Below are 23790 nucleotides of genomic sequence, written 5' to 3'. Positions count from 1 at the left end.
GGTCTCTAAAGAAGGAGGCCATCTGGTGTGTTCTGTGGTGGAACTGGTCCTCCTGGAAGTAGATACGGCGGAGGCGGAGGAATTGGGAATACGGGATGGCATTTTTGCAAGAGGTAGGGTGGGAAGAGGTGTAATCCAGGTAGCTGTGGGAGTTGGTGGGTTTGTAAAAAAATGTCAGTGTCAAGTCGGTGGTCATTAATGGAGATGGAGAGGTCCAGAAAGGGGAGGGAGGTGTCAGAGATGGTCCAGGTAAGTTTAAGGTCAGGGTGGAATGTGTTGGTGAAGTTGATGAATTGCTCAACCTCCTCGCGGGAGCACGAGGTGGCGCCAATGCAGTCATCAATGTAGCGGAGGAAGAGGTGGGAAGTGGTGCCGGTGTAATTACGAAGATCGACTGTTCTACGTAGCCAACAAAGAGACAGGCATAGCTGGGGCCCATACGTGTACTCATGGCTACCCTTTGGTCTGGAGGAAGAGGGAGGACTCGAAGGAGAAATTGTTAAGGGTGAGGACCAGTTCAGCCAAACGAATTAGAGTGTCGGTGGAAGGGTACTGTTGGGGACGTCGGGAGAGGAAAAACAGAGGGCTTGGAGACCCTGGTCATGGCGGATGTAGGTGCAGAGGGATTGGATATCCATGGTAAGGATGAGGCGTTGGGGGCCGGGGAAACGGAAGTCTTGGAGGAGGTGGTTGTCATTAAACTCTTAACTCCAGATTTGCACTGTATTCAAATTCTACCATCTGTCACGATTTGAACCCAGGCCCCCAGAATATTACCTAGGTCTCTGGGTAAAGAGTCTGTGATAATACCACTTAGCCATTACCTATCCTTGTGCCATTTATACCCTCTGTAAGCTGCACAGACTCTTGTTAGATATTGGTACCCAGCATTCAGAGGTAAGTGAGAGAAGCGAGACAGGCAGAGATGATTGGGGTGCACAAATATTCACAGATTGTGGCTCAGCACAGGTTCTTAGCTAAAATAAAATATTTTCTTGAAATCGGCCAGTCAGTTTCCTGATCCTTCCACTGGAGCAGCACGTCACCCTTTTGAGACTCTTCACAAATCTCTGCTCCCAGACTGACAACTTGCTTTGTAGAGGCTGGCAAGCTAGCCATCCATAAGCAGATTACCCTGGAGGCTGGAATCAGGAGGACATGACTACAGTGAGAAGTCCCTATCTGCTAGAGATGAGTTTCAATATGAGTAGGGGGGAGCTTAAGCCAATGTGATTAGTTTGGCAGCAAAAATGCCACTGGAGCACATGTAGAGACTTTTTGATTTGATCTGATTTGATTTAGTTATAGTCACATGTACCGAGATACAGTGAAAAGTATTGTTTTGTGTGCTATCCAGACAAATCATACCTTACGTACATAAATAAGGGTAATAGAACAGAATGCAGATGTAGTGTTATAGCTATAGTGAAGGTACAGAGAAAGATCAAGAGTATAAGAGATGGCAAGTCATGTTAAGATTGTACAAGACATTGGATCGGCCGCATTTAGAATACTGTGTACAGTTCTTGTTGCCACATTACCAAAAAGATGTGGACGCTTTGGAGATAGTGCAGAGAAGGTTTACGAGGATGTTGCCTGGTATGGAAGGTGTTAGCTTTGAAGAAAGGTTGAGTAGGTTAGGTTTGTTTTCATTAGAAAAAAGGAGATTGAGGGGGGATCTGATTGAGGTTTACAAAATTATGAAGGGTGTAGACAGGGTGGATAGAGACAAGCTTTTTCCCAGGGTGAAGGATTCAATAACGAGAGGTCACGCTTTCAAAGTGAGAGGTGAAAAGTTTAAGGGGGATATTCGCAGCAAATACTTTACACAGAGGGTGGTGGGCATTTGGAATGCGTTGCCAGCATAGGTGGTAGAGGCAGGCACGGTAGATTCATTTAAGATGTGTCTGGACAAATGCATGAGTAGGTGGGGAGCAGAGGGATACAGATACTTAGGAATTGGGCGACAGGTTTAGACAGTAGATTTGGATTGGTTCAGGCTTTGAGGGCTGAAGGGCCGGTTCCTGGGCTGTAAATTTTCTTTGTTCTTTGTATCAACTCTAATATATTGAGGTCCGTTCATAAGTCTGATAACAGCAGGGAAGAAGCTGTTCTTGAATCTGTTGGTGCATGTTTTCAAACTTTTGTATCTTTTGCCTAATGGAAGAGGGTGGAAGAGAGTATAACATGGGTGGAAGGGGTCTTTGATTATATCGGTTGCTTTCCCGTGGCAGTGGGAAGTGCAGACCGAGTCAATGGAAGGAAGGCTGGTTTGTGTGATGGACTGGGCTATGTTCACAACTCTCTGCACATTCCTGCGACCTTGAGCAGAGCAGTTTCCATGCCAGGCTGTGATGCATCCAGATAGGATGCTTTCTATGGCACATCAAAAGCATTGGTCAGAGTTAGCTTAAATGAATAATATGATACAGTGTGGAGCCATAATCCATAAAGGCATCTGTCTCTATTAGAGAGAGAAAATTGGTTATGTCTAACTTGAAGGAAACCATTCCACAAGCATGGGATATGGTGAGGAGGCAGGGTCTCCACAAACTACCACAACCAGTACGGGGACTGAACCTACATTGTTTGCTTTAATCTGCAGCACATTATAGTTATCTTGCCTGAATAATAAACCCTCCCCTCAAATCATGTGATTTTTACTCATTGAATAATTGATTAATTTATTGTTGTCATGTACTGTGACACAGTGAAAAGTATTGTTTTGCATGATATAGAGGCAGATTGTAGAAAGTGAATCTGGGTAGCAGAACAGAGTGAAGAATACAATGTTACAACTGCAGAAAAGGTGCACAGAGATAAAGAGAGAGAGAGAGAGACAGAGAGAGACAGAGACAGAGAGATCTGAATTAACATTTGAGATGTATGTTCAAAAGTCTGATAACTGGGGAAGAAGCCATTCTTGAATCTATTTTTACATATTTTCAAATTTTATATCTTCTGGTGAAAGAGAGAATAACTGGCCTGGCAAGGTGAAAGAGAGTATAACTGGCATTGTTTTCTCAAGGCAGCGGGAAGTACAGATGGAGCCAATGGGTGGGAGGCTGGTTTGTCTGATGGGCTGGGCTGTGTTCATAAGTCTCTGTAGTTTCTTGCAGTCTTGGGAGCAGCAGTTGCCATGCCACACTGTGATACATCCAGATAGGATGCTTTCTATGGTGCATCTATAAAAATTGGTAAGAGTCCTCATAGACATGCTGAATTTCCTTATTCTCCTGAGGAAGTAGAGATGTTGTTGTGCTTTCTTGACACTCTCGTTGATGTGGGTGGACCAGGACAGATGGTTGGTGATCATCGCACCCAGGGACTTGACATGTTCAACCATCTCCACCTCAGCACCATTAATGTGGGATGGTGGCTCAGTGGTTAGCACTGCTGCCTCACAGTGCCAGAGACCCGGGTTCGATTCCAGTTTCGGGTGACTGTGTGGAGTTTGCACATTCACCCAGTGTCTGTGTGGGTTCCCTTAGGGTCCTCTGGTTTCCTCCCACAATCCAAAAGATGTGCAGGTTAGATGAATTGGCCATGCTAAAATTGCCCATAGTATTCATGGATGCGTAGGTTAGGGGTAAATGTAATAGATTTAGGGAATGGGTCTGGGTGAGTTACTCTTCGGAGGTCGGTGTGAATTTGTTGGACCAAAGGGCCTGTTTCCACACTGCAGGGATTCTATGATTTTGCAAACAGGGGTGTGCCCTCCACTCATCTTTCTGAAGTCAATGACTAGTTCATTTACTTTGCTAACATTGATGCAGAGACTGTTGTTTTTAATTATGCCGCTAAGCACTCAATCTCTTTCCTGTATTCCATCTTGTCGTTGTTCGAGATCTGATCTACAATGGTGGCATTGTTAACAAACTTGAAAATGGAGCTGGGATGGAATTGGCCATACAGTCGTGAGAGTATGAGGAGTACAGTAGGAGGCTGAGTATGCAGCCTTACAGGGTACCTGTGTTGAGGATTATGGTGGAGGAGGTGTTGTTGCCTATCCTTACTGCTTGTAGTCTGAGTCAGGAAACTGAGGATCCAGTTACAGAGGGGGAAGCCGAGACCTCGGTCTCAGAGTTTAGAGATGAGTTGGTTTGGAATTATGGTGTTGAAGGTGGAACAGTAGTCATCAATAGGAGCCTGATGTAGATATCCTTGTTATCCAGATGTTCCAGGGATGAGTGTGGGGCCTGGGAAATGGTGTCAGCTGTGGGCTTGTTGTGCTGGTAGACGAAATGCAAAGGATCAAGGCAATTTGGTCAAATGGAGTTGATGTGAACCATGACTAACCTCTCGAAGCACTTCCTAATAATGGAGGCCAGAGCCACAATTCTGAACTGATTTGGGTTTTAAATTCAGTCTCAATTTCATCCCTGCATGATCACAGACAGAACACAAGTCTAACACTCAGAATGGTCCTAAGATTACTAAGATGTCGTATCTACCATCCTACTTTAAACGTGTGATCAAAATCTTTCATTTCTTGAGGCAGGTTTGTCAGACAAAGCAATGGTACTCAGGAGTGATCTGCAAAGAAAAATTAATTATTCATTTCTCCACACCTTGCATTTTTTTACTTTCCTCATGAGAACCTTGCGATTTCAATTTCCAGTTGTTGACTCCTATCATTCTGTTGCACTCTCAGTCAACATCTCTCTAGTCTTTCTTCAGTGGTCTCCTTCAGCAAGTTCTCGTGACTTAGAACATTGCAAGTCCAACCCTGATGCTTTCTCTTGTTGAACTGCATTAATGTCTTCCAATGTCCTGACAACATCTTCATTGATCTTGCATTCTTCCAAACTGAGCCACCTCATTCTTTTTGAGTCCCGCACTTCATAACTTTCTGGTCTTGGGAATGTTGTTAAGTGTGCTTAGAGATGAGAATGGAGCAAGTCTTGGTAACCAGGACTGTTAACTAAACTGTATATTTTATACACAGAGCAGGGGTGATTCCTGCAGGACTACCATGGAATAATTCTTTCGATACACACAACTGTGGTGACTTTGGCTAGTGTTGTGATAATTGATGCCTTCTGCTGCATTCTCAAAATCCACTTTTTAGCCCCACGCAATGAGACACTCTGAATATCAGTCTTGATAATCCTTTTTTAAACTTCATTCCTAAACTGAGCAATTCTCTATTTTTAGAGAATGCATTCTTTGGCTATTGCTACTCTTGCTGTAATTTCTGAATGATTAATCTTAACGATTTCTACGCATCTTGTGATAAGATATTTTCTAGGTACTTCATTGGCATCACTGAGCATAACATCTGAAGAAATAACAATAATTTAAATGCAAGGTTGATCTTTTCGATTTATGCACTCCCTGTAGGAAGTGGCAGTTATGTGAGCAGGTGACATCTGAATTCATGAGCCTCAAATAGCACAAAATTTAAGAAAAGCTTGCCACTTCATCATTTCCCTCAGCATGTTGCAAAATAACCTTAACCTCAAGTAATATTTCAATTTTCCCTTCATTATCATATCAGACGTGAAGCTGATTATAAATGACAATCAATTAATAAAATGACCGGACCTTTCTCCCTCATGAGAGGGATAAACTGACTCTTTTTACTGTATTAGCAAGCTGTTACAATTCAGTTGCCAGTTCAGAGGTATTCATTTTTCTTTCTCTCTCAGTGCTGCTCCTCCTTAGCGTTGCATTAAACTGGTAGTTTAGATTATGTTTTCCAGTTTCTGATTTGACCCATGAATTAATCCCCTTCTGACTTAAGAGATGAAAGTGATAACATAAGGACATAAGAAATAGGAACAGGAATAGGCCATTTGGCCCATCGAGTTCATGGCTGATCTTTTCATCGACTCAGGTCCACTTACCCGCCCGCTCCTATAACCCTCAATTCCTTTACTGTTCAAAAATATATGTATCTTTGCTTTAAAAACATTCAATGAGGAAGCCTCAACTGCTTGACTGGGCAGGGAATTCCACAGATTCACAAACCTTTGGGTGAAGAAGTTCCTTCTCAACTCAGTCCTGAATCTGCTCCCCCTTATTTTGAGGCTATGCCCCCTAGTTCTAGCAACAAGGAGGCAAAGGTGACATCTAATGTTTAAATACAAAAGCCACTGGTTAAAACTCAAGGTTCCTGCCTTCCATCGAGTAACAGACTTCTTTCGCTCTTTCCTCCCTTCCCATGCACTATATTCACTCACAACCTCTTCTGACAGTAACTTATTCCGGTGATGATGAAATATCAGTAACGGCCTGGTGCAATGAGTGGACACATGGCAGATCAAGTTCAAAACTGAAAAGTCGATGGTGATTTTGAAAGAGAGAATGAACAGAGACAGAAACGTCCTCAACGTCATCACGAGGTGATGGCCTCATGGCATTATCACTGGACTGTTAATCCACAGACCCACGTAACGTTCTGAGGATCCGGGTTCAAATCCTGCCATGGCAGATGGTGGAATATGAAATTAAGAGTCAACTGATGACCATGAATTCATTGTCAATTGTAGGAAAAACTCACCTGGTTCGCTACTGCCATTGAGGGAAGGAAACCGCTGTCCTTACCTGCTCTGGACTAAACGCGACTCCCACAGCAATGTGGTTGACTCTTAACTGCCCTCCGGGCAATCAATGCTGGCCTAGACAATGATGCCCACATGAATGAATAAAAAAACGTAAAGGTGGTGCAAGTAGAGGGAGATGCAAAGGTGTCCGAACAGGTTAACAGAGCAATTAATGAAGCAAATGAGATCCTAGGCTTTACAAATAGAGGGAGAAAGTGAGGACTGCAGATGCTGGAGATCAGAGCTGAAAATGTGTTGCTGGAAAAGCGCAGCAGGTCAGGCAGCATCCAAGGAGCAGGAGAATCGATGTTTCGGGCATGAGCCCTTCTTCATCATTAGCTCTGATCTCCAGCTTTACAAATAGAGGGACAAGGTATAACAAAAAGCAGATACTAAACCTATACCTAACACTAACTCTGTCTTGGGTGGAGTTGTGTGTCCAATTTTGGGCACTGCCCTTCAGAAATGAGTTAAAAGCTTTTGTGAGGGTACAGATTTCCTAGAATAATGGCAGAAATAAAGGTTTACGTTACTTTGGAAATGCCGAATAAATAAATACTTCTCTCGTGGAACCTTTCCTCCCCTCAATTATTACCTCTTCTGAAGTGAATTTGCAACGTGAGCCAATTTATTGACTGAAAGGGTGAGAGTTGATGCCGAAGGATATGGTGCAAGATAGATGGGAATAGCTCATTTCTATTCTGCACAAGCCAACACAAAGAGAGAAGCTTCCCAGGTGAAAGGTTTACATGCACAACAAATCTAATATGACGTTTAGAACACCAAAGATAACTAGCAAAGGTTCTGTACTCACGGATACACTTAGGAACCCTGTCACTCCACTTAGGATTCCCAGACTGCCTGTTGTAACAAGTCAGTATATTGCTCCCGGCCAGAGCGTAGCCTTTGTTACAAATGTACTGCACTGTGGAGCCAATTGAAAACTTGGGATCAGTGATAATCCTGCGGCTGTGATCGACGTTACCGGGATCGGTGCAGAATATGACTGGGTTGAGAAAACAGAAAAATAAAATTAAGATGATCTGAATTGAACTGTGCTGTATTGCCATCAACTGGATTTTTAGATTAGAGATTAGAGTCCCTACAGTATGGAGGCAGGCCTTTTGGCCCAATAAGTCCACACCGACCTTCCGAAGAGTAATCCATCCAGACACATTCCCCTACCCTATACTTACCTCTGACTAATGCACCTAATACTATGGGAAATTTAGCATGGCCAGTTCACCTAACCTGCACATCTTTGGATTGTGGGAGGAAACCGGAGCACCCGGAGGAAACCCATGCAGACACAGGGAGAATATGCAAATTCCACACAGATAGTCACCCCAGGCAGGAATCAAACCCGGGTCCCTGGTGCTGTGAGGCAGCAGTGCTAACCACTGAGCCTGCGTGCTCCCCCCAGTGTTAAGTTCCCTGACCAAACCCTGCTGCTCACTACTGTGTCCTCTATTGCTGCTGCTCTCAATTCTCAAAATGTAGACATTTTCCAATGGCGGAGTTGTGTAATAAAAACAATAACTTGCGTTTCCACAGCATTTTAACACAGTAGGACACTTCATAGAAGAATTATCAAACTAACTTGACCAGGAAAAGCCCCTTCCTTGATTATGAGTTACCCTGCAACAGCCAAGACAGGGTGAGGAATTCTATATTTGGTCTCAGTGAAAGCTGAGTTAGCTAAGCAAAAACTGACAAAGGCTCATTTTCTGGTCATTAATTAATGGCTTCAGTTGGAAGTCAGCTTGAAACTAGCTTCTAGTCAACTTGAAGCTAGTTTGGATAAAAGCTCCATTTATTAAATAATTCTTGAAAACTCACTGAGCAGGGGCACTTTCATCCACAGAGCTATATTCCATGATAAGTCAATACTCATTGTGGGGTGAGGATGAGGAGGGAGAAATTTGTCTGAGAGAACAACAAATCATCATCTCTAACAACTCAAATATGGTAAAAAAGTTGCATTTAATATTAAAGAAATTGCTTTAAAGTTTAAATAAAAAATATATTGGTGATGTGTTTTTCCTTAAAAGTGAATTAAAATTTTATTAAGTTAAAAATCACACAACACCAGGTTATAGTCCAACTGGTTTAACTGGAAGCACACTAGCTTTCAGAGCGCCGCTCCTTCATCAGGCGGTGCTCCGAAAGCTAGTGTGCTTCCAATAAAGCCTGTTGGACTATAACCTGGTGTTGTGTGATTTTTAACTTTGTACACCCCAGTCCAACACCGGCATCTCCAAATCATAAAATTATATTGCTAGTTTGTTCAACTATCTTTTAAAATTCTGTAGGTTTTACGTATCTCCATATCTTCCTAAATCTAAAAAGCAAAAAATAATAGCTACGGTGCAGTGAGGTATTTTTCCACAGTACTGTCTCAGTTTTATTCCACTGAAGGGAAAGGCTAGAGGAAACAAGTGTGGGATATTCTTAATCATTTTGGGAAATTTGAGTGACAGAACGAACATCATCTACTATATATACTGTCAAAATTGCTTTTGTCAGAAATAAATTTTACCTGCAATCTGTTTGTATACTGTGCAGGCAGGGCTCAGCAGAGGTCTGTGAATATGGGCAATTTCCCCGCATTAATGTGCATCTTAGAAGACAATCATCTCCCCCACTGAAGGCACGAGAAGGGAATGTTTTAGCCCTGTGTTAGTCTGTTTGCCTGTAAACAATAAATCTCAAAAACTATTGGTCAAATTTCAACAAGATGGACATGGATGGACTGCGGCTCTCTGAAGGAATGACTAGGTAATGGCAAAGATGATGATCTGGTCTGGATCCTGTTTTTTTTAGTGGATTCATTATCGTTGGAAGATAAAGCGAATTAGCTTTTTTAAAAAAAACTATGTTGTGGGTTGTTGTATTTTCATTGCTCTTGACTGTTTTCAAATTGTGATTGTTATTGCTGTAGTAGTGGAATTTGTCACAGCTGTGGAAATATGAGAAGAGTTTTCAGAGCAGATTGCTGGAAGTGAATTGGCCTGAAGTCCGTTGGAAATTTTTATTAAAATGTTGATTTTGATTGGATTTGTAGTGTTAGATGCAGTAACTCGTTTTTAATCTGTGACGTACTCACATAGAGTATGTCTAGTCAGATGGGTGTTCTTAAAATAAGTGTACCCAAATTACAAACAGTGTGCCGTATTTAATTACGGCCAATTATAATGTGTAACTATTTGGAAGAAAATTGGATTATTGAGTATCTACAACACTTGTTGTAGATACATCTGCCTTTAAGAGAATTCACCTTTAAAGGCACCAATGGCTTTGTGAGTGGTGGTTACTTGTGTGGTATTTGATGAGCACACTGCTGATGGTATGGTACCCTAATTTAAAGACCCACTTGCCTGTCTTCTCACTCATGGGCATCCCACAATAACTCAGTTGGGTCAGTCAATGGTGACCACACAAAGTGCCCTGAAATTTGGAGCAGCATTACATCAGACCGAGGCCCCATCATGGGCTTGAATGAAGAACAGTTTTAAGTCTTGGAGAAGAAGGAGAATTGTGATGTGCCAACAGAAGTAGATGAGACAGTCAGGTTAAGCCTGTCAGACCTCAGGGACAGTATTAATTCTGGGTGTAATGATATTAAACTCCAGCAGGTGGCGCTAACTTCACAATATTCTTTTACTCAAACTGTTAAATGTAATTTTGCCAAATTGACCATGACACACAGAATTCAGTGATAAGCTGAAGAATTTGACATTTTACCTTCCGTGTGTTAAATGGAGTGTGAATAAAAATTCTTTAGATATAAATCACTTAGTGATGATTTTATTGTTTGCTCTTCTACATGAGACATAAGAAAAAAAATGAAAGGGATTCAGTTTTAAGAACCCAAACTTCAATGAGGCACTGAGTCAGGCAGCTGAACTAACTGATGCTTTTTGGCTGGTGCTGATGGAGTTCACTATATTCACTCTATAGTGTGTGATAGTTCCACAGTCCCTAAGGGGTGGCATGGTGGCTCAGTAGATAGCAGTGCTGCCTCACAGCACCAGGGACCTGGGTTCGAAACCACCTTTGGGTGATGGTCCATGCAGAGTTTGCACATTCTGCATGGGTTTCCACCTGGTGTTCCAGTTTCCTCCCACAGTCCAAAGATGTGCAGGTTAGGTGGATAGGCCATGCTGAAATTGCCCCATAGCCTGCAGTTTAGGTGGGTCAGCCATGGGAAATGCAGGGTTACAGGGACAGTGATGTGGGTCTGGATGGGATGCTCTTCAGAGGGTTGGCGTGGACTCAATACACGAAAACCAAGACGGTCTCGTGCAATAGTGAGGGAGCAATCCACTGTCAGAGCTGCTGCCTTTTCAATGAGAGGTTAAATCCAAAGCCCACCCTTTTGAGGTGAATGTAAAAGATCCAATCGTACTATTTCAATGGAGGCTGTAGAGTTATCTACAAAGCACTAGCCAATATCTAACCTTCTGTGAGCCACATAAAATATGGTGGCAAGATTCTGATGTTAATCTGTGGCAGTGATACAAACAAAGCAGAAGAGACTCTGTCATTCAGTCCCTAAAATCTGCTCTAGTAAAGAGACAGTGACAACTACAACTGATCATCACTCAGTTGGAGCTGCCAGTCTCATAAACACAGATGGTGAAGCCGTAGACCACACAGTGCAGAATGTTTAGGGTCTTGCCTTATTATCCTTTATTCATGCTTACAATGGGAGTCTATGGTCCAGAAGCTTCTACCTTGTCACTACATGCTTATCCTTGATCCTCTTTTTCTAGGTGTGTCACACACTTTGGGACTTGGTGTTGCCTGTTGTGTAGGGGAGCGTGGATAGAGGTAGGTAGAATGATACAGCTTATTCCTGAGATGAAGGGGAGGTCTTATGAGGAAAGGTTAGACAGATCAGGCCTGTATCCACCACAATTTAGGTTCATGATTAAAAGATGATCTTATTGAAACATATAAGATCCTGACTGGTCTTGATAGGATAGATGCTGGAAGAAGTTTCATCATTTTGGGAAGTTGAGAACTGGAGGGATGCAGCAGTCTCCCATTTAAGAGAGAGATGAGGGTCATATTTCTTTCACTTAGAGGGTCATTGATCTGTGGAACCCCCTTCCTTAGGGACTGATGGAGGTGTGTCATTGGATATTTTTAAAGCAGATGTAGAGATATATTTGATTGATGAGTCAAAGGGCAGGGAATGGACAGGAAAATAGAGATTACATCAAGGAAGCAGAAAGTTACCTGGATAATTTGTTGCAGGAGACAAGAAAACTGCAGATACTGGAATCCAAGGTAGACAAGCAGGAAGCCGGAAGAACACAGCAAGCCAGTCAGCATCAGGAGATAGAGAAGTCGACGTTGCAGGTGTAACTTCCTTGGTTTGCTGTGTTCTTCCAGCCTCCTGCTTGTCTAATTTGTTCCAGGAGGCAGTCTCACCCCGCAGATTTAGGTCATGAGTAGGGATAGTAGGGAGTGACTGCAAGTGACGCAAGTGTGAGGGGCCAGCTGGCTGCCTTCATGCAGCCTGGACCCTACAACTGTCCAACAATTACTGGGTTCTTGCAAACTGTGTGGGTAAGAATGGACACTAGGGGGAGGACTGGGCAAACAGACAATGGCACTGTGGTCCAGGAAGTTATCCAAGTGTGAGGAAGAAATAGGCACATAGCTGTGGTAGGGGGGCACAGATAATGTTCCCCACAGCAATAGGAGCATAGCTGTGGCATGGGGCACAGATAATGTTCCCCACAGCAATAGGAACATAGCTGTGGTAGGGGGCACAGATAATGTTCCCCTCAGCAATAGGAACATAGCTGTGGTAGGGGGCACAGATAATGTTCCCCTCAGCAATAGGAACATGGCTGTGGTAGGGGGCACAGGTAATGTTCCCCACAGCAATAGGAACATGGCTGTGGTAGGGGGCACAGATAATGTTCCCCACAGCAATAGGAACATGGCTGTGGTAGGGGGCACAGATAATGTTCCCCACAGCAATAGGAACATAGCTGTGGTAGGGGGCACAGATAATGTTCCCCTCAGCAATAGGAACATAACTGTGGTAGGGGGCACAGATAATGTTCCCCACAGCAATAGGAACATGGCTGTGGTAGGGGGCACAGATAATGTTCCCCACAGCAATAGGAACATGGCTGTGGTAGGGGGCACAGATAATGTTCCCCTCAGCAATAGGAACATGGCTGTGGTAGGGGGCACAGATAATGTTCCCCACAGCAATAGGAACATAGCTGTGGTAGGGGGCACAGATAATGTTCCCCTCAGCAATAGGAACATGGCTGTGGTAGGGGGCACAGATAATGTTCCCCACAGCAATAGGAACATGGCTGTGGTAGGGGGCACAGATAATGTTCCCCTCAGCAATAGGAACATGGCTGTGGTAGGGGGCACAGATAATGTTCCCCACAGCAATAGGAACATGGCTGTGGTAGGGGGCACAGATAATGTTCCCCACAGCAATAGGAACATGGCTGTGGTAGGGGGCACAGATAATGTTCCCCACAGCAATAGGAACATGGCTGTGGTAGGGGGCACAGATAATGTTCCCCACAGCAATAGGAACATGGCTGTGGTAGGGGGCACAGATAATGTTCTCCACAGCAATAGGAACATGGCTGTGGTAGGGGGCACAGATAATGTTCCCCACAGCAATAGGAACATGGCTGTGGTAGGGGGCACAGATAATGTTCTCCACAGCAATAGGAACATGGCTGTGGTAGGGGACACAGACAATGTTCTCCACAGCAATGAGTGTGAAGCCCAAATATTGTCTATGTCTGCTTTCCTAGTGCCAGGCTATCTCCTCAAAGCTGGAGAGGAACTTGGAGTGGGAGGGATGAGTGGGCTATCCAATTCACTGAGCATAATCTGCATTTGATAAGATTATGGCTGCAGCCTCTATTTCCCTTTTTCCTTAAAGCACTGCTTTACACTGGTGCCAGAAACATGAAGCGCTCCAATAACTACTGAACCTGGAGTGGGACCTCTCAGTGCTAAAGGCCCAGAGGTTACTAAGTGCAGTTACCTTGCACCTCCCACGCTGCAACCACTTGAAGCAAACCTTGTGAAAGCACTAGACTTGCTCATGACCACATTAGATAGCCACTTGTGGCTATTATCAAGGTAATAATTAACAGTAGTAATGATCAGTCATTCCAATTACAAAACCTCCTTGAAAGCTTTGTGTATGGAACACTGTAAAAGTAACTGGTGACCCTGCAACATTAGTTTGCACAAATAATAACAGTCTTTGGCTGGATGCAATTTGTTGTGTGAAAGGACTGGGGAAGATGTTTGACCTGATTGTTAAATATGGAGAGCTGGGGTTATTGAGCTGAATTTCTGCGTGCTACTCAAGTGTTCTGCCTGCCGAAAGATGTTATAATCTTCCTGCTTCACCCTCAAAGTCCTACTTGTGTGTCCTCATGTGGAACCAAAATTGGACAGAAAACAGTAAGCCACCATTATGTGGGATGCATGTTATGTGAGCTTCCCTGTGCTATGCAATTAGATCTGTCCAGGCAGCAGAACCAGTGTTCAACGACTTCAATGATCTGCTTGATGAGAGCTCTTGGTTGGGGCCTGGAATTGATTGCAGAGCAAGGTGGTATCAAGCCTAGTCTCTGTCACAAAGCTGGGTTCTTTTCTCTAAAAGCTGTTCCTTTTCTCAAGGATACTATGTCCTTATTTTTTTTTCAGATGGGTAATAAACCATTCTCGGTGCCAATTAGTCTGGTTTGGTACAGGGATTAAAGCGTATTGAGAGGCCTTTTTGTTTATATGTAAACAGATGAGACTTCAGGCCAAAGCAGTCATGTTTTAGAAGTGACCTGTACAATGAAAGGGGAGTGGTCAGCTCTCTAGCTGAGCAGTTCAGTTCAGTCCAGTCCAGAACTACTTGTGAATTCAACAGTGAGCTATGTGGAAACAAATGCGCTCTCTCTCTCTCTGCCTGTCTAACTTCAACCTATAAGCATCTGTTCTATTCATTTATACTGGTTTCTAAGCGGGTTTGCTTATTGGGACTGTTGTTTGTATTTGGAACAGCATAATTAAGTCTAGCTTGGATAGACTGAGTTCTGTAGGGGTTCTTTAATCTGTTTTTTGTGTTTCATGGTGTAATTTTGTGAATAATTTTTTGTCTGTTTTTAACCAGGTAGTCAACCTTGCTAACTTACTCTGCGTAATTTTCACCGTGCATTTAGTGAAACAAATTGCAAAGTTATAGTCTGGGCTGCCTACTTAAGAATGTTTTGAGTGGTCTGGCCTAGTCCATAACACCTGCTCAGAGTTGTCATCAGCCAAGCATGCAGGGGACAGCCTAGTCTCCAAGAAGCCAGCCTCTCATTTGTCATACAGTGTTCTTTTAGGAGGTTAGGTATCTTACAACACGATTCCTGATGAGCAAAGGACAGACAGTTTCATTGCAATTTGGGTAGTCCACATTCTACTGGAAACAATGACCAAGTCATCTCTCCCCAAACCTACTTCACTTGAAGTGACTGTGAGGAAGGAGGAATGAATTGCTGAGGCTACTTTACTTCCTGGGATAAGATGGTGTCGGGAATTCTATGCTGTGGGCTCCATTGCATTCCTGAGTTACATCACATCGATTCCTGCTCTAACAGAGACAGTCAAAGTAGTACAAAGGTCACTCAGTTACGGGCGGCACGGTGGCACAGTGGTTAGCACTGCTGCCTCACAGCGCCAGAGACCCGGGTTCAATTCCCGCCTCAGGCGACTGACTGTGTGGAGTTTGCATGTTCTCCCCGTGTCTGCGTGGGTTTCCTCCGGGTGCTCCGCTTTCCTCCCACAGTCCAAAGATGTGCAGGCCAGGTGAATTGGCCATGCTAAATTGCCCATAGTGTTAGGTAAGGGGTAGATGTAGGGGTATGGGTGGGTTGCGCTTCGGCGGGTCGGTGTGGACTTGTTGGGCCGAAGGGCCTGTTTCCACTCTGTAAGTAATCTAATCTAATCTAACAGCACTTCAGTGACCGTGGGATCTGAGCAGTAGACCATGGGGCTGCACTCATCCAGTTTTTGTTAATGTACTTAGTCTAATTTATTCCCAGTTAATCAGCTGTCACTTCTGAGGAAAGCAAAGGTGCTTTTCTCTGCATCATCTTTGAACACGTTCATTTTTTTTTAAGTTTAATATATGCAGTAAGTGGCACATAATGTCATCTTCAAATGTATCGCTAATTCTTTGTGTGAGACAAAAAGTGCTGTTGACAATGTCATAAATCTGTGTGTTTATACAAATGATTCAGTCATTGCATCCTGGTGACCAGCTTTAATAGCTATCATTACAACTCTCATTTCCAGTTCACACAATTGACTCTTGCACTGCATCATGTTGAGTATAGATGGTGCTGCAGTTCATCCGACATTAAAAATTCCTTTTGCAATAATGATAGTTTTCAGTCAAGATTTAGCAACGAGAGCTTAGACGCTTTCCATATAAATAACTGTGGTTGGTGATTAAAGATGTCATCGACTTTTGGCTATTGACAAAGAAGCTGCATGTGGAAGCTGGCCTGATTGTAAAACAGCAGAATGACATCGCAGGACAAGTGAAGACGTTGTGCACACAGAATGACCGTTGATGTGTTTCTTGGAATGATACAGCTTTGATAGTCAAGTAGGAAGGTGCCTGCTTTGCAGGTTGTGCCGATTGGCAGTGGGTGGTGGTGTTGCTCAATCCCAACCCCAAGGTGGTAAACCTCCCCTTTTCCTCTTCTGACCCTGGTCTCTCTAACCTGATTCCCCATGCCCCTTCCCCTATTTCACTGGTGTCTCCCAGCTATTCGAGCCTAATATCCCTGGTCTGAGGTCCCAAAGACACCCTCATGTCTTCATGGGCACTGGTCGTACTCACTGCAGTAACCTCTATGCCTTCTGCTGCATCTAGAACGACAGAATGGGCCTCCTTGCCCTTGAGGGAGCGAGGTCTGACTCTGGATTAATCCAGACACCCCACCCCACCATTGACAAAGTGTTAACAGACTATTTAGTTTAGGATTGGGCGGGGGGGGGGGGGGGGGGGGGGGGGTGGTTGTGATCTGTCCGTCAATAAAATCTAGCCTATACTATAAATATGACTGTCTTAAAAATAACCGAACCAGCAAAGAACATTTATGCATGTTTCACAAACTGAATCATTCCTTTATGATTTATCGTATGTTTCAAGTTATTTTATCCTTAGTTATTATTTTATAAATAATCGCCACAGGGGATTGCTATAACCATTAGTTTGTGCCAATCTGGATTTATGTTTGAGTCTGACTGGTGCCTTGTACAACTCTGGCAGATTCACTCTGTCTCCAGCTGAGGTCTCTGTCTCAGTTGTCTTTCTAACCTAAACTAAAATGAACCAAAGTGTTGAATGGATGTGATTGCATTCCAGGTGGGATTTCACTTAAAGATCAAGTCTTTCTCGAATCAGGAGGTAACTGCTGAAAATAAAGCAGCCAGAAAAGTACCATGGCATTTACAAATCATTCACTTTCCTGTGGCGAAAAGATAAATATGGAATTCTTTTAAACATATTTTCAGCTCTGCAATTCACAGCTGAGAAGGAATGAGTCATCCTGGAGCACTACTGGCATTTTCCTGTCTACCTATTGTACCAGGTAAGTTACTGTGTTATTGTAGAACATTAAGGAAGAAGTTCAATAAATAACTCACTCTTCTCACACATTGGGGGATCTCCACTCCATGACAAATCCCACTGACACATGAGGATATCTGTCCCAATCAGCTCAAATCCTGGATAGCACTGGTACGTCACCACAGTTCCGTGGACTAGTTCAGGGTGGGAAGTTGTCTTCCAACCATTCGGAATTTCTGGCACTTCCGGGCAAGTATCGTTTCTCAAAACCTCTGTAGAAGAAAATCACTGTGGTTACTGAGGAAATGTTAATCTACTAACCCAGAGGGAGTTTCAAGATTAATAGAGTCCAAAATGATGTCAGATTAAATGTTTATCTAACTGTGTCCTGCTCCCACACCTCTCCCCTCACCTCCATCCAAGGCTCCAGTGGATCTTTTCACATCCGGCAGAGATTTTCCTGCGCATACACCTACCTTATCCACTGTGTCCGTTGATCTCGATGTGGTCTCTTCTACATCAGGGAGACAGGATGCCAACTCACAGAACATTTGAGGGAACATCTCTAGGACTCACACACTAAACAACCCCACTGCCCTATGGCCAACCATTTCAACTCCTCTGCCTACTCCCCCAAGGATATGCAAATCTTGGGCCTCCTCCACCGCCAAATCAAAGCCACCCACCAACTGAAGGAATAATGCCTCACCTTCCACCTTGGGACCCTTCAACCACGCGGCATCAACGTCGACTTCACTGGTTTCCAACTCTCCCCTCCCCCCACCTCATCTCAGATCCAACCTTCCAACTTGGCACCACTCTCTTGAACTGTCCTACCCGTCCACCGTCCTTCCCACCTATCCACTCCACCCTCCCATCAAACTATTATATTACCCCCGAACTGCATCCAACTATTGCCTATTGAACACTAAATCAGGTACAGAAAACTAAGAGAAGACAGAATGATTGAATTCGAAGAGAGAGAGATGAGGAAAGGAAATAAAGTAAAGGTATAATTTACAGTTTTAACAAGATTTCCAACAATCATTAAAATTTGAATGCAGAAGACCTCAAATTTGTAATGAAAACTGTTGGAAAGGCTCAGCAGGTCTGGCAGTATCTGTGGTGAGAAATCAGAATTAACATTTTGAGTTCAGTGACCTTCAGAGTTTAGAAAGGGTCACTGAACCCACAACATTAACTCTGATTTCTCGCCATGGATGCTTCTAGATCTGCTAAGCCATTTCCAGCAATCACACAGAGACTTCCCCAGGAAGCAATTTCTGTTCTTGTTTCTGATTTCCAGCATCTGCAGTTCTTTTGATTTTTATTTCACATTTGCAATAGTTAATTTTCAGCATCAGAGAGGGGCTTTGGCTGCAAATGAGATTTCTAAAGCTATTAAGAAGATTGTACATTCCAGTCTGAAGATTCAAACACCAAATATCTGTAGAGTGTTTAGTCTGTGTGTATATTATATATGAACTTTGCGAGGTTTAAGAATTTTGAATGGGGAGCGTGATGGTGAGTTGTCAGTTTTGTGCAGCACATGGAGGACTTTTCAGACAGCACTGTCCAGATTTTTGCTTTTAACAATCCGTTGGCACTCACTTGAAGCTCCTGTTTGATTTGCACATTAATAACGGCGAGTGCTAGAATCCTTGTTAATTTCACGGTGTGCCATATTTATCACAGATAATTAAGGTAAGGAAATCACAAACTAGAAATGAAACACTGGGGAGAGTATACCTACATCACAGGAAAGGTATTTCTTGAAACAAACTCAACTTGATTTTTATATATTCTAACATCTTTCTTTGTTCTTAACTCAGTGAGTCACATTTGTTCTTTTGATTTTGATTAACTGTCTATAAATTCTATGAAAAAACAGACAAGAGACGTAAAGAGAGAGGAAAATAATTAATGCTTCTTGCTTTTCCATGGATTCAATGAAATCTCTTACCTGAAGTGCTCAACAGACCCATAACATCTTGAGGAATTTTAATTTAATTAACAGAAAATTTGTGCTTCTATGGATGGGTCATATTGATGCATAATCTTGATGGGTAATGATGAAGTGGAGGAGCCGGTATTGGACTGGGGTGGACAAAGTTAAAACTCACACAACACCAGGTTATAGTCCATCAGGTTTATTTGTAAGCACTAGCTTTCGGAGCGCTGATCCTTCATCAGGTAGCAGAACCAGTCTGACTCAAGATTGGAATACAGACAGACTCTAACCTCACACCTTTAACGCATTGTCTGAGCTGAGATGTGAGCTCCTTTTATAAAACCTTAAGTTATCTTTAGAATGTGACTAAAAATAAGTTCTCTGATTTTCATATTAATGAACCAAAACCTGCAACCCATTCTAAAAGATGAAAGACTTAATAGCAATCTAGGTTTGTTCAATATATCATTTCAGTTGCATGACTGTAAACTTTTGCTATAAATTCTGTGTCTTGTGATCCTGCTCCACAGCAACCAGAGGAGCAGCGCTCCAAAACCTAGTGCTTCTAGATAAACCTGTTGGACTATAACCTGGTGTTGTGTGATTTTTAACTTTGATGGGTAATGCCACAATTTTCTTACACCTAATGGAAGATTTACCAATATATTAATTTAGTTTTTTTGAAACAACTCTCAGGCCATTGTTACTATTTTGAATTCGCCACTGTAGTTCAGTTTCCGTTTCGTGGAACTAGATACTTTGGGTGTAATTTTCCATCTTGCTCAAAGCTTTGAGAAAGGTGAGTGGGGACTGTAATTGGGCAGGAGGCAATAGGTCTGTTTTCCAATGATGGATTAAACCGTTGCATTTAAGTTCTCAGAATGTTTCAGGTGGGTCAAGGTTTCTGACCTTAACCTGTTTCACACAAGTAACTCTCTGTTTACTCAGCTCCTTCAGCATCTAGGTGATTCTTTGTCCACCTGATGAAGGAGCAGCACTCTGAAAGCTAGTGCTTCCAAATAAACCTGTTGGACGATAACCTGGTGTTGTGTGATTTTTAACTTTGTGCAATCAGTTAGTGTTAGGGATGCAGCTTACCTGGGCAAATGTGACAGGGCCAGGCATGTAGGACTGAAATCAACAGGGGGCTCAACTCAAAAAGCTATCTTCTGTGCTTGTGTCATTGTCCTTATCTAGCCTTTGACCAAAAAAAACCTACCAGTTGTGTATGTTCTCCCACTTGGGATGAGAAACACTGAATGATACCTGGACTGCTAAGTCTTTTACCTCTTTGTATATTTTAATTGTGACCCCTGACAGATAGATACATAAAAAATAGAAAAAGGAGTAGGTCATTTGGCCCATCAAATGCACTCCGCCATTCAATATGATTATGGCTCATCCTCTATCTCAATGCTACATTCTCATTCTCTAAAACTCTTTGATGGCTTTAGTGTCTAGAAATCTATTTCTTTCTTAAACATATTCTGTGACCTGACCTCTACAGCCATGTTATAAAATCCCTAAAGTATGGAAGCAGGCCATTTGGCCCATTGAATGGACACTGACCCTCTGAAGAGCATCCCACACAGATCCAACCCTTCCTAGCCTATAATCCTGCATTTACCATGGCAAGTCCACTCAGTCTGCACATCCCTGAACAATTTACCATCTGCATCTTTGGACCGTGGGGAGGAAACCCACGCAGATACGAGGACAATGTGCAAACTCCACACAGACAGGCACCCGAGGCTGGAATCAAACCCAGGTCCTTGGTGCTGTGAGGCAGCTGTGCTAACCAGTGAGCCAATGTGTCACCCATATGTGGTAGAGAATTCCACAGAGTCACCACTTGAGCTTTGAGTGAATAAATTTTTCCTTATTTGAGACCCAAATGGTCTACCTTGTATCCTGAGACAGTGAACCCTTATTCCAAACCTCCACCTCGTGGAATATTATCCCTACATCCAGTCTATCTAGCCCTGGCAGAATTTTATGTTTTAATAAGATCCTCTCCCATTCTCTGAAAAACCAATGAATAAATGGAAACGTAGAAACCAGGTAAAGGAGTAGGCCATTGCCCTTCAACTTGCTCTGCCATCCAATACGATCATGGCTGATCCTCCATCTTACTCCCTTATTTCTGTTTTCACCCTATTCTTCTTTATAGGTTTAATATCTAAAAATCTGTTAAATTCTATCGTAAATACATTCAGTGACTCAACCTCTACAGCCTTCTGCGGTGGTTAATCTCACAGATAGACCACCCTCTGAATATGTTCTACACCTCCCAACCAGGGAAACATCCCTCCTGTTTCTAGTCTGTCTAGTCCTGGTAACATTTTAGATGTTTCAAGTAGGTGCCCTCTTGTCCTTTTAAACGCTGGTGAGTATAAGTTCAAAATCAAGCAAAGAATTGCAGATGCTGGAGGTCTGAAGCAAAAACAGAAGTTTCTGGAGAAACTCAGCAGGTCTGGCATCAACTGTGGAAAGAAAGCAGAGTTAATGTTTCAAGTCCGGTGACTCTACATCAGAACCGAACCAATTGGACCAACCTCTCCTCATATGACAGTCCTGCCATCAGCGAAATGAACCTTCACTGAACTGTCTCTATGCCATTCCTGCTGAAGGGTCTTTGACCGAAACGTCGATTTTCCTGCTCCTCGGATGCTGCCTGATCTGCCGTGTTTTTCCAGCACTACTCTAATCTTGTCTCTATGGCAAGTAGATCCTTTCTTAGATAGGGAGACAAAACTGCTTATAACACTCCTGTGTTGTTTCACCAAGGCCCTCTATAACTGCAGTAGGTTTTTCCCTCCTTCTGAACTCAAATCATCTTGTAATAAAGGCCCAGCCTATCCAATCTCACTTTATATGATGAAACTGCCATCCCAGAATCAGCCTGGTGATTTTGCTGAACTCTCTCAGTGGGAAGTATATATTTTCTAAGATAAAGGGACCCACAACAGCACACAATACAAGGTATGGTCTCTTGCTCAAGATATTGTTGCTTCTGTTGTGTTGCTGGCAGAACCACTGTGATGCCAGTTGTGTTATGTTGGTAGTTGCAATGATGTAACAGACATTGATTGCAGATGTGGCATCTGATGAAGATGCCTGGCACCTCTGTCGCGGTGCTCTTCAATGGTAACTGGACAAGTTACCTCACACACCTAGGGGCATGAAGCATTGAGAAGACAATGGTACCCAGCCAAGGAGCACGTAATATCCTCTTGTGGCACTGGAGCCAGATTCCTTTGAGTGGCCCACAGATGCTGCCCACCGAAGCCATCACTGTCTAGGTTGTCAGTCAGGATGGTGTCTTATAGTCATCAATAGGGGAAAAAAAAATCTTCCCTTCTTCCATGGATGGCTTTTAAGAGAAGCTGCAGGGATTGCTAAAGCATGGCAACATTTGTTTCCTGGTCATTGACTTCTCCAAAAGTGGGTGAGGGGGATGGGGATTGAAAGATGCTCCTGGGTTACAGAGAGTGAGGTGCTGTCTGGGTGCCTTTTAAATATGGTGATCTGATGTTTGAAACTGGAATATCTCAACCTGCCTTGGAACTTCCTGCTCACAAAATCTGGGATTTTACCCACGCCTGGAATGTGAAACGAGCTGAAATGAACATTACCATTCTGGAAAACCTGTCGTACCCTCACGCTGAATTCCCTCCTTGGTTTCAGATCTGCCATAACACTTAGTGCTAGAAGCGAAAATTTTGTTTGAGTTACATTGCTTCTGATTTAATCGGAGCTAAGGGCACTGAGAAACTCTTTAGTAGTTCCTTGCTCATCCCCATCACACCAGAACTGAAGTAGGGATATTATATGGGTGCGTGTGTGTGATATTCAAATGTAAATGATGGGAATCCATCACACAATGCATGTCCCAATATTTCCGTTGGATACCAGTAGGAATACTGATGTTCTAATAAAAACTTGGATTTTTACGCCATCTTTTGCAACTCAAGAACTATGAAAATGTTTTACAATCAATTAAGTACTTGGTAGTACCTCTGTTGTAATGTCAGAAATGTAGTGGCCAATCTGTGCACAGCAAAATGCTATTCTCTGTTTCAATTATGTTAATTCAAGGATAAATATTGGCCCAGATCTTCAAGTTTCCAAGTAATTGGAAATCAGATAAATGACCAGTGAAACAAATTTGGACAACGTGGAATTCCCATGCCATGATTCTGAGGGAATTGCCCGAAAAGTTTGAGTTTCTGGTCGGCAACTGCCCTGTTCCCTTGGACTATCAAAATGTCTCCAATTCTGAGTTGGAGTAAAATGCCTCGAAGACTTCTTCTTATGTATTTTCACAGTGATCCAGGAAATGTTAAAATCAATATTTAATCTGACAACCATTCTACTGATGTCCACCCTTCACGGGTCTGATTAGGCCTAGACCCCCACCCCCATCCCACCCCTGCAAAGACCTTAAACCCTCCCCATTGAAACTAAGTGGATCCCCACCATCCAACTCCCCTGACCCACCAACTTCCCCTGACCTGCTGGTCCCCTCACACCCCTGCTCCCATCTGAATCCACACGACTGTCCAAGCCTCCCAACCCTTTGTCTCCCCTCAGATCTCTCCCCAATCTGACCTGACAAGCCCCTAACCTGGAAAATCCTCACCAACCCAACTATCCGCCCTATC

The 23790-nt window shown here is 43.2% G+C and overlaps 1 protein-coding gene across 3 annotated transcripts in view; it reads right to left on the bottom strand.

The window, feature by feature from the left end:
• The window catches only part of sez6b (seizure related 6 homolog b), a 973463-nt gene that overhangs the window by 40517 nt on the left and 909156 nt on the right, over window positions 1-23790 (bottom strand). For all 3 annotated transcript variants that reach the window (XM_043718461.2, XM_043718459.2, XM_043718460.2), the window contains exons 11-12: window positions 17253-17447; window positions 7363-7554 (exon numbers count right to left, since the gene is read on the bottom strand). In XM_043718461.2, the coding sequence (XP_043574396.2) occupies window positions 7363-7554; window positions 17253-17447 (387 nt within the window). The remainder of the gene's footprint in view (window positions 1-7362; window positions 7555-17252; window positions 17448-23790) is intronic.

This window comes from Chiloscyllium plagiosum, unplaced genomic scaffold (assembly GCF_037043375.1).
Source record: "Chiloscyllium plagiosum isolate Xiang-an unplaced genomic scaffold, Cpla_swu_hap1 HiC_scaffold_31, whole genome shotgun sequence".
NCBI classification, from domain to species: Eukaryota; Metazoa; Chordata; class Chondrichthyes; order Orectolobiformes; family Hemiscylliidae; genus Chiloscyllium; species Chiloscyllium plagiosum.
The sequence above is the reverse complement of the archived record's forward strand: the minus strand, read 5'-3'. Positions and strand labels throughout refer to the sequence as shown.